This window comes from Alosa sapidissima, chromosome 19, assembly GCF_018492685.1.
Source record: "Alosa sapidissima isolate fAloSap1 chromosome 19, fAloSap1.pri, whole genome shotgun sequence".
Classification (NCBI taxonomy): domain Eukaryota; kingdom Metazoa; phylum Chordata; class Actinopteri; order Clupeiformes; family Clupeidae; genus Alosa; species Alosa sapidissima.
In genome coordinates, this window is record NC_055975.1 from 15,378,827 (window position 1) to 15,391,326 (window position 12,500).

The window sequence follows — 12,500 nt, forward strand, 5'->3', positions numbered from 1 at the left end:
CTTTAAGTAGCTGGCTGTTGAGTTCAAACAACGTACTGCAGAGAGACTGAGCATCAAGTAAGTATTTCATAATCACGCCATCTTGCATGTGATCTTCTAGCCTTCTGAGGCACACTCGGTGTCGTGCGTCCTATCTCTCTTGTCCGCCCTGCCACGGGGCTCCATGCCCTTGGCACTGCCAGGGCACACATCATCTAAATAGAGCGTTTGCATGACATCTGCCATGCTAAATGTCTTCCCCCCTCAGCACTGGGGAGTCCAGACTCATTATGATAACAAATGACAATTCAGCAATGGCACAGATGCACAGCAAGAGGCATCTCCAGTATCCAGGTCAGCCAGTCAGGTTAAGGTGCCAATTTAAAAAAGACAAAAGGAAAGTGGCAGCAGCCTAGTTTATGAGGGGATACGGTTGCAGAGATGTGGTGTGGGGAGTAAACAAACTTGGTGGGAGGAATTGAGGAGTCAAACTGAAAGTTAAATCTGGGCCAATATCCTCCATTTCCTGTTGTCTCAAGAGAAAAACTATTTCACAAATATGTTGTTTTTCTTCCCACCTGCCCTCTCTACCCTCTGCCTCTTCATCTCTCTCTCTCTCTCTTTCTCCGTGGCTCCACTGCAAGGCTCTGCAATCAAATCTCTAGTGGCGTGACAGAGGCTGAGGCACACCTGAAGCCATCAGTCATGTGAAGGCCACGGCCTGCCGTGATTAAGTTACGGTGAAGTCAGCGCCCGGTCTCGCCTTCCCCACTCGGCCGAGAGGAAAAAGCTCCTGCCGTGCCCCTGCCCATCAAGACTGACATATTACCCCACCTATCCACCCACAACCCCAGCTCCACTCAACCCCACCTCCAACTCCACAGGCACCTTGCTGACACTGCTCTCCACTCCACTCACATAGAGGGCAGGTAAGGGGGAGGAAGGGAAGACGGACCCCCCCCCACCCCACCCCTGAGCTCTGTGAGCCTTGGCTGAGTGCATCGTCTGTCTCCTGTCTTGCTCGCCCTTACTGTCCCCTGGGGACCGCCTGCTACCCAGGAGCAAATCTGGCTCAACACATCCCCCATAATGGCGTGGCTCGTCCTCAGCTGGAGTAACAGCTCAGGGGGGCTATTTGCACTGTGCTTTTCCTCCCTGCCAAACAGAATTCACCTGAGTTCTCCTTGTCTTGTGCCAGATGTGTTGGCTGTCTTTCCCAACTTGGACCTGTGCACGCTCCCAGCGAAAACTCACTGTTTGGCTGCTGATTAGTCATCCCCTCTCATGCGAAAAGTACACGGAGGAACATAATTACGTCATTTCCCTGTTATTCCTGATACATGCGCATACACACTGCAACATGGTTGATGGCTGCTAAGAGAACATGACAATCTTCTGGACACCTGCCCAGGAACTTGCTTCTGTCCTTGGGCAGCCATGGTCTACTGGTTAGCACTTCGGACTTGTAACCGGAGGAATGCTGGTTCGAACCCCGACCAGTAGGAACGGCTGAAGTGACCTTGAGCAAAGCACCTAATCTCTCACTGCTCCCCGAGCACCGCTGTAGCAGGCAGCTCACTGCGTCGGCATTAGTGTGGGCTTCACCTCACTGTGTGTTCACTGTGTGCTAAGTGTGTTTCACTAATTCGCAGTTTGGGATAAATGCAGAGAACAAATTTCCCTCATGGGATCAAAAGAGTATATATACTTATACGTAAAGGCCATAAGCACTGCATGACAAAGAGTTATTCTTCACGGAGTGAAACATCTGATGCTGTCCTGTGCACCCAGGAAATCAGCCACCCATGCATGCAATTGATGTAATGAGGGTCCTGAGGTAGGGGCTTATTTAGGTACGGTTTGGTCACTGTGAAGGTCAAAGTGAAACTACTGATATCATCCAGAAGTGTGCTATGTATACACCCAGTTGTGCCATACTATATAAAAGAATACTGACTCAGTGATTTTATTGTGAGCTAGTTTTAGTGCTAACTCATCATCTACTGTGCCAGATAATATAGTGTACAAAGTGTAGCATATGAAGAAACTCTGGTGACTGCCATGGGGGTGGGGGGGTGGGCAGTAGCATGTACAGCTAATCAGTCCTGGTCTTAAGTGGCTTTGTTCTTCAAAGCAGCAGGGCAAGTGATAACGGTATTCTATAGCAGCCAGCTTAGGTAAGCAAACACACACACACACACACACACACACACATGTGCACACCAAGAAAGAGAGGGAGAGAGAGAGAGAAAGAAACTGGCATAAACACACACTTCCTTATCAACATAAGGAGCCACATACACACACGTGGGGGGGGGGGTAATATGACTACAAGCAAAGGGTCTCAGGGGAGAAGAATTTATCAGACATGTTTGAATAATGGAGGGATTTGCTTCCATTTCTTTTCTCCTCTGTCGCTTCTCCTGAGGAAAAAAATACATGAATAGGCACTTCCAGCTGGTGAACCCACAAGCTTCTAGAGGAATCTAAAACAATACCACCCAGAAAAGATAACGCTGAGAGATTATTATTGACCCAGGAACTCAGTAAAGTCCTGACTGACGGTAGAAAAGGGAAACATGCTTACACATCGATTTTTGGATTAAGGCTATACCTTGCTATTACTTCTCATTATGCTTTATTCAGGCGCAAAGGATTCTCTGTGGAGCCATTCCTCTAAGCAGAAAACAAATGAAGGATATCCTCTGTGGTGTTCATTCGCATTAGGCTACTTTATGTGCCTATGCTGGGCAGGGTATCTCCATGGAGACACAGGTCGTGGCGCGAGCCCCATATGCCGCATGTTAAAAGAGCCTGGAGACAGCCAAGCGCGCAGGGCATTTCTTTGTGAGTCAGACTCAGAAATGCACGCATAGCACGTTTGCCGCGAGACATGAATGAGCTGACATGCTTTCTGGTGGAGACAGCAGAGTGCGACAGGAATATCGGCGTTTCTATATTCATGCACTTTCAGTCGAATACTATGACCCGCTGTGCTCATAAGCTCAAAGCTCAAACAGATTACTAATTATCAAAGGTCAAAATCCCTGTGCACAGCTCTTCTTGCTCCAGGTGCTGATGGTGTGCAGATGACTAATTATGTTTAAGACACTTACTGACACATGGTTATTTGTGTTCATTGTACAAATCAGTTGAAGGTTGTTTATCTAAAGTGACATTAGAGGCTTTCTTTAGCCCACTGCCCTATATGCCGGCGTCAGATACCATGCGCAAAGGGTTTTTTCTCACCAATTCCGAGTGTTGTGAGGGGCAATGCGATTAAATAATTACGGTGTTTATTTGAAGAGACATTTGATCACTCCCCTGACCCACCCACCGTTTGAACACACAGAGATACAGTCACACACATACATACAAAGCAACAATAGGGGGCTTCTCTGTCACTGTAATCATAATGTTAAGGTATCCCAGCTGCTAGTTCATGCGCTGCCCTGTCCCGTTTGTGACGGTTCCGGTCCGGGACCACCGCTTGAATGCCTACGTTCTTGCTAGTCCTGGCGGTCCGGACACAAACTTACCAGACTCCGATAAAGCCGAGCAACAGAGAAACGAACGGAGCTCTCCTCCTCTCCCGCTGCAGCAAAGCCATGACGAATGGAAATGCACCGGAATCCCGCGTTTCTCCTCTATTTAAAATATTTTAGGTAGTGAACAAATGTAACCTTACTTTCAATTTTCTAACTGAATTCTTAGATAACTGATTGCGTTATAGATGAGGGGAACAGCAGGAAAATATAAAAGACGGCAGATGTTTCCAAAATGTGTTGTATCGCGGGAGCGCGTGTATTATCCTATAGCGCCGTGCTCCAATGAAATACGCGTTGAGGGCGAGGAAGAAGGAGAGAGAGAGTGGACCGCTACTATGTGGCTAAATGATACTCTGAGACTGCGTCTGTGCGTGTGTGTGTGTGTGAGCGCGCGCTTGAGCAGGATTTCGCTGATTGTGGCGCTGTTGTTACACACCGTCTGTCTGGCATTTTGCTGACCGAATCGAAGTGAATCTACGGGGAACTGCGAATAAGATCAGCTCGTGGAGGGGACCTAGGCTACTCTTGATGCTGTGTGTCGAAGTGTGTCAAAGACCAGACAGAGAGGGGCCAATCCGATCGTCAGTATGTCATGTTATAAGCTGTCAAAGTGGAAATAAAACAACATATTGGGTATCCAGGTTTAAATCGTAATCTCACAATGCTGAGGAAACATTTCCACATTACCCATCATTACCCAGAAACCACCGCCACCACTGTTTTCAGTGTGGGGAGTAATGCGTTACAAAGTAATTACTGTAATATATTGCTGTTTGCGGTAACGCGGTAATGTAAGGCATTTAAAAATGTTACGTTACAATGCATTTTAACCCAAAATTAAGCAGTGTTTTGTTTTGATACATATTCGCAAACACCACCACGAGAACAACACAGGAGAAAAAATCCGAGCAAAATAGTAGAACGTTATCTCCTGATACTGGTTGAAGATGACTGTGGCTGCAGCAGACTCGAAGTCGGACTCTATTTGCGGGATGGACATAAGCCTACGCTCATTATTTTTAGCTTGTCAGAGACAAGGATATGAAGAACATAATAGTGCATTTGTGTGCGAAACCGAAAGATCTCAGTATGCCTCGCGAAATAGCACAAGTCATTTAATGAAACATCTAAGTGGTGCCACGCTAATCTTTTTGATTCTTGATTAAACACAAACTATGCTCTTCTAGTGCATGTCAGCTTTGAGCTGTGAACTTGAATTAAAGAGAATAAAGGGATATAAATGCAGAAAAAGCTCGTGTAGCCTGGCAGTGCTACCGCTCCCACGCGCATCACGCACTTTGCGTAGGGCACCAAAGGACAGGCGGGGCACCCAAATGTAACCAATGAATAGTAGCTTTACTGCAAACTGCGTTTCATTCTTCATCAATAACATTTACAATGTCAGAATGCACTAACACCATGGTACATGCAAGTTTGATACAATCTCTCAATAAGTTCTCTCAATCTCTCAACAAGTTCTCTCAATCTCCACCACGTAGTACTAGTAGAATGGAATTGGTGGGTCTTCAATAATTCGTTTTCCAAGCATTTACATGAAGCACATGATATGCCGAGTCGACAAAAAAAATCCAAGGTGGATAGGCTACCAGGCTCATAATTCAGTTTTATTTGCAAAACGAAATGTTAAGCAACATGTCATTGCATACTTTCCAAAGCAATGAAGGCTGCTTAAAACAACGTAACATTGTGCATATTATTGTTAATATTGTGCTATCAATGCAACTCAACAAACAGGGCTTGTAAACAAGAGCTGGCAAAAGGGCATTCAGAGAACGTAAAGATCAATGCTCTTAAAGTGACAGTGCACCATTTCTAAGAAAACAGCATTTCTTCAGAAATTAATGTTTAAAAACACACACTAATGGTCTGTAAATAATAAGCCTTTTATTTTACTTTAGGTGTTTGAGTTATCATTTAAATGTCACTCACTCAAAGCCACTCACTTAGGGCACCGAAATGCCACCATCTTGACATGTCTTTATTAAGCTTTGATTTACAATATAGTAGGCTCTCTATTGATTTTAATGAGCAGAACTAGGTTACAGCCTAGCTCAGTCATTATGCTATACCACATCTCCATCCATTGGAAGAGCAATGAGCTGCATTGAGCGTAATAAACTGCATTTTGAATGGCAAATCCATATTTCTAGATATTTTGGTGAAAGTAACTTAAAAGTAATGCAATTGTAGTGTAATGCCTTACAATTCAGAGACAGTAATATTATAATGTAACAACTTACTTTGAAATGACCGTAATAAGTAATGTATAATACATTACGATTTTGAAGTAACTTGCCCAACACTGTCTGTTTTTGACAGAGACAGAGGGAGACATAATGAAAAAAGGCGAAGTATGTTCACACCAGAGCTGTGTGTTTGTGTATATGTACTGTATCTGTAGGCATATTGACCTTGAAAAGATGCTCTGCACACACATTCACTTTTCCAGGGAAATCGCATGTCAAGTCGGCTGTCATTACTGTCTCCCCAGAGAGTATTCCAGGCTTTTAGTTGGTTGGTAGGCAGTTCAGCTGTTAAAATGTGCTGTGCCTACTCTTGATAATCCAAGCCATACCTTTTAATCTGGTCCCTTTATATAACTGTAACTTTTTCCTTCACACATAGAGGGAGAGCAGATAGCTAACAAACGTTCAGAAAAAGTCCTGTTGACAAATTTGAGGAAAAGTCGGTAAAGGGGCTAATTCACACAATTTGAGGGTGCTGAATTCAAATATTTTGTTTACCAAGCTCAATTTTGAGTTTTAAACTTGCTAATTAGCGTAATTAGCATAATTCACATACTTTTTGGTTTTGCCATTAGATATCATAGGAATTGCAAAAAATAAGGTATTAATATACTCTTTATGTATCAGATATGTTGTAGGACAGGACAGGAATTACCCCAATGACCCTCAAGTAGCAAATGAAAATAAGCTAAAATCAAAATATAAATTGAAATAATAGCTAAAATTCAGTATGACATTTAGAAACAAAATAGATTCCTTGATAATAAATTGATAGAATAGTAGGTGACTGCTCATTTTACTGTATACTGTAAGTACTTTGTCACTAACTATTATGAACAGTTGTCAGTCTTTACAGAGGATTTACACTGTATTTGTTTTTACTGTAAAGGCGACTGTGCTTGCCTAGTTGAAACATCTCACTGGTGCTCTTTCCTATCATTCAAATTCCAGCCATGTAAAAAAATGGAAGAGTGTGCATGTTTGAGGAGTGCTGAAGAGTGCTATGGTGATTGCATTATTTGCAAAAAAATTTAGACAAGATATCCTTTATAGTGCAACAAAAAGAAACATTCTCCAGTGCATCATTACTGCATATGATGCTGAAAGGGAAGTGGACCTAGGACAAATCCTCAGCTATGAACTGATTAATGTCCCTGTACTGTAGCTATTGCAGATAGCGATGGTTATTTGTGAAGTGGAAATAAGTCTATCCTCACTCAAGTGCTGTCTAGCAATGTGGAATGTCCAGTAGATCACTGCAAAAACTGCTCATTCAACACTGGTAATAGATGCTCAAGATCTAGTTAAGTATTTAGGACACCCATCTGACTGCAGCACATTTAAGAGGTATGCAGGAAAGTTTGTAAGAAACTTTTGTATAGTTATTTGGTATTTGTTATGTGGTAGCAGATGATGTTAACTATCAATTTACACTATTCCCTTTGCAACTGTCAAAGAAATCCCATAAACACGGGAAGGCCTAGGGTAGCCTACATCAGATGGCCTAAAGATCAGGTTCTTCTGCATAGCATTAAGTGATTTGCATGCAGTAATTTGAACACTGACCTTGATCTAGCCTACTTTGGCTATTTAAAGGTAATATATTGCCAAAACACCACACAATATAAATGAGCTATAACAAACAATAAAGGACTTAATCACACACAAACTACTATTTTACTGACTATAAAAATAATAATTATGTAGGACAGGGGTTCCCAAACTTTTCCACGACAAGGCCCCCCAAATACCACTAGGTTCTGGCCAAGGACCCCCTCAATGTGTTATTAAACCCATCGACAATACTACTGCAAATGTAAAAATACATTAAGCTAATCCTAATAATTATTTTAGCCACAAGCACTTCGCGATAGAGCATAGTGTGTAAAAATTGTATTTGGGGCTTTCTGCTATATGAGAGCTATCACTCTACTATTATTCAGTCATTATCATGGAAAATATAATGTCCAGATATGCGACACAATATTATAATGACATTGTATAACACCCCTCATAGTAATAGGTATATTTTAAATTTTCAAATGTATTTATTTGTTCCTTTTATTTTTCCTTCCAACTTGCTGAGGCCCCCCCGGCCCCCACTGTGAAAACCACTGATGTAGGAAGTTTAGAAGATTAAAACCCAGAATTGACCAAAAGTGCACAAAATTTAACACAAATGACTCAATACACTTGGAGGAGGCCTGCGTCCTTACCAGATATTTTAAGCTTTGGATATCGTTTCAGTATCGAGTATCAAGATATTTATGGCAGATATTGTATCGAAGTCATAATTTTGGTATCGTAACACTATGCCAGATCCACTCTGTTTTCTAGATGTCGAGGATCGGAGGCTCTACCACCAACAAGTGATGCTGCTCAATGGCATATTAGAAGAGCACATTATCAAGCTCTAGTATGGAGGCAAGCACACATACCAAATCCAGTGTTACTAGAAGTAAAATGTTTTTTACTTGTCGGTTGTTGCTGATGGTAGTTGCAGTTCTGCATTGGGCTTATTCCCGCTATCTAAGTTCATATGTACTGTAGGATATATTCTGAGTTGAAGGTTATCTGTGCAACTTGTTATTGTGATGAAATGCATTAAACACCACATGAGTGACTCACTATGTTAGCAATAAAAATATGGTTGTATTTTGATTAGAATTTCCGAGTTTATTACATGTTAACTGTAATCATGTTCCCATTAAATACGTTAATAAACTATAGTATGGCTTCTTTAATGCTCAAACATGTATTTAGAGAACACTTTTATTTGGTTTTAGTGATTACTTTTGAAATCAACCCAATTTAGGGAAAAATAAGCAAAAAAATTTGCTATTTTATGTTAAAATGCTGATTATGTGGCTTAGAACTCAGAATTGAGCTTGATAAACAAAATATTCAGAATCAGCACCCTCAAATTAGGTAAGAAGGGTGGTTTACCAACTTTTCCTCACATTTGCCGTCAGAAGTTCTCTTCTGTGAAGCTTTTCTCCCTCTAACACACACACACACACAAACACACACACAATTATAACCATATTGTTTTTTGACAACAGTTTAATTTCATTCTTTCATCTGTATGACTTCAAAAACAAACTGATTTACCTCTTCTGCCTCTTTCCACCACTTCCTCAACCAGTAATTAGCTTTTCATGTAAACCCTGAATGTCACTGATGGAGTGTATTATACCTGTGTTTTTGTTCAGACAAGTGATTGTGATTGACCACAGTACCAATTGGGACATTTGAAAAAGGAAGGCATTAACATAAGACCATGCGCAGTGCAGTCATGCTCAATACCCACCAAACTGTTCATCTGGAAAACAGATAGAATATGGCTTTAAAGGAGAATTCCGGTGTGATATTGACCTAAAGTGTATTGAAACAAGATACCGAGTCTGAACGTATGTCTCATAGCCCATCTCGGCTTGTCCCCTGCTCTCCAAAATCTGGCGCTAGTTAGCCGATGCTACCAACAGCTTTTTCAATAGTGGTGCTTCGGCATCGGGCTAGCCATGCAAATAAATCACTGTTTTATACCCATTTACGAGGCTCAATGTATCTCCACACTTCATTGGTAGACTTCCGAGGGCCCTGACATTTAAAACGAGACATTGAGAACTTTGAAAAAGCACTGGTAGTTTACTTACAAGACGATTTACGTTCGCAACGTTCCTTGATTCTTGATTATTATGCCGAAATGAAAGTATAGCTCCATGTCAAATCAGCCTAGAAAATCTTCACATTTCATTTTCCAGTCTTATTACACTTTCTAATTTGAGAATAGACAAGTTTTATATAGGAAAATTACCGGAAGTCTTAGTCACTTTTAAGCGAGATGCTAATGGTCTAATCCGATTATGTACTGTATGCTCTATGATCTACTGTATGCTAGGCTGCTGCTAAAAGTGGTATCGCCAGACTCAGAGAACGGCTGGATGAACTGGAGAAAGGTAAAAATCAATTGTTTAACTCAAGGGGAGGTGGAAAATTAGCGTAATTCCCCAAATGGTATAATATCTCTTTAAAGGGATAGGCCTATTATAACCCTGAGAGAAGAAATACTCTTTTATGATTGTCTGGTGGGTGGTTATTAATTCGGAATAACGGGCCACCTATGCAGTAGATCTGGTAAAAAAAGTTTAATTACTGTTCCATGTCAATTCTTATGGTAACTTTAACAACCATAGTACAAACAAGCTAACTGTCCACCGCTATCATTGCTAGGGACAAAGAAAGTTATACAACAAACTGAACAAGTCAGCTTCTTTTTAATAAATGTTCCCATGTTTTAGTGAATTGAGATTTTTTGATCACAGTGTGATTTGAATGTTATATAACACAGAATTGTGCACACATTCTGATCTTCATGTAGGTATGTTTTAGGAAATTGAGCTCGCAATGTATGTGTATAATATGCACAAATTTTACTTTAACGTGTCCATGATGTTTTTTTATATTAACTTGACCTTTTAAGGACTCTTTAGAAGTCTGTTGTGCTGGCCTAGTTTCTGTGAATAAAACATGAGAATGAAATCATTAAAACTAGTAGGCCTACATAATGTAATGAGAACTAGCGGACAATGAAATTAAAACGAGCATAAGATTTATGAAAACAAGCACATGATTTAGTCAAATTAGCATGTGTTAGTAATATAAGCATTCATTTTTAGTAAAACGAGTGCACCTTTTAGTAAAATGAGCAGACGTTTTCATAAAATATTCTCTCAATATAAAAAATCTCATAATGACCCCTCCTGGGCTCCGTTTGACAAAAGATCATTGATATATTTTATGTCTTTACTCTTTGTTGTATGACTGTATGCCCTCAAAATCCAGACCACCTTTAACCACCACAGATTTTATTTTCCTTCTCCAGTTCAATCCACTCAAAACAGAGCGACAGCTGGGCCTCCCTTTTCTGACAATGGACTCGTAAGACTTCAGTGCTGATATGTTAATCAGCACCAGTCCTGCAGAGCTGATGACAGGGACGCCTGCACCCACACCATGACATGCTACATTTAAAAGGCAACAGAGTTCTTATTTGACACTAGGATTAATAAAAAAGGCATTAGCAGAATAAGGCAAATGAAAAATAAAGGCAATTAGACAAGCTAAAATTATTTCAGATTATTTTTTGCTTTTATGCAACTTGACACAATACTGCTCATTGTGTTCTCATTTTGGTGCTATTGTGTGGTGCTTTGAAGTGTGAATAGCCTACACGACAATTTATTTCATTTGTAATTAACCTTAATGTAACTGTAGGGATGTGATAATTCAAGAATTTCAACTATATTGTCATATCATGATATTGACGACATTGTTGCTTGATGATATTTTTGCATATGTACAGGGTCAAAAACTAGCCAGCACCACATGTCAAATTTGGATACAAACGAGGCCTGTCACTATTGGCAGGTTGCTGAAATAAGCCAACATTTACAGGACATGTTTGGCCTTGTTTGTCCAATATATTTCATTCAAAACTCAATATCAGGACATATGCCTTAACTCGTTAACTATTTTTTGTGATATTTGTTATTGGGATATGAGATGACGCATATCCTGATATGAGATTTTGCTCATATTGCGCTGACGTACATGACAACATATACTATATTCAGATGCACTAATACTGTTAGTTGTATCTCTAATAAATAAACCTTAGACTGAAAAAAAAAAATGCCAGTGTGATTGTGACTGGATCCACCAGGAAGGCCCATTGTGAGGGAGCACTCACATGAGGAGTGGTAGCAGAACTGAGACTCTATGGTGATTGAGCCACTCCAGCTCACTGCCAGTCCCAATCAAGGCCCAATCAGGGACACATTTCCTAATTAGTCTGGCAACTGTACCCATGCGAGACTCCCAGTGCCTTCAGCGTTGAGTGAAGTACATATGTAAATCCCTGAGGGACACAGACCTGAACAGGAATGCTGTGTGGTGAATGCTGATATTACTCATTGCATAGGTCCTCATGATTAAGTGTGTCTCCATGTGGTGATTAAGGAAATTTTTTTATAGTTTTGTAACAGATATTATGACAAATGATGCTGCGAGACAAGAAATTAGAGTTGTTGTGTTTGCTGTTTAAACTACTGTTTACTACTTCCAAGGGATTTGATTAAAAGCGATTTTCTACATTCCCGTATCTCTGGAAAATATTCATTGTGTTACTTGCCATTTTGCAATATGGTGTAATGTTACATCAGTTTATGATCATGTTGTAATATTAATGAATTTAGACATTTGGAGACTTTGCATTCATAGCAGGTATTTACTGTGTGCAGTGATGTTCTATGCATAAGTATCATTCATCTCCATAACTTTTATTACATTTTAGTGTCATACTGACACACACACATACACACACACACACACACACACACACAAACACACACACACACACACACACACACACACACACACACACACACACACACATACACACACACACACACGCACACATGCAGAGAGAGACAGATACTGTAACTTGTTAAAAGTCAGTTGCACTTCTAACCGATGAAATTAAAAACAAATCAGGTGAATATTAAAAAAAACTCCCCAAAGCTTGAGGGAAATTAACCATATATATCTAATCAAACAGCTGAAATAGAGTGAGAGAGAGAGAGAGAGAGAAATATACAGACAGAGAAAGGGGAAAAAAAATCCAAGACACAGACTGGCAGAACAA

General features: G+C 40.6%; 1 protein-coding gene across 1 annotated transcript in view; it reads right to left on the bottom strand.

The window, feature by feature from the left end:
- The window catches only part of gabrg1 (gamma-aminobutyric acid type A receptor subunit gamma1), a 13,248-nt gene extending 9,383 nt beyond the window's left edge, over positions 1–3,865 (bottom strand). The window contains exon 1 of the mRNA XM_042073278.1: positions 3,519–3,865. Within this exon, the coding sequence (XP_041929212.1) occupies positions 3,519–3,589 (71 nt within the window). The 5' untranslated portion in view covers positions 3,590–3,865. The remainder of the gene's footprint in view (positions 1–3,518) is intronic.
- Positions 3,866–12,500: the final 8,635 nt, after the last annotated feature.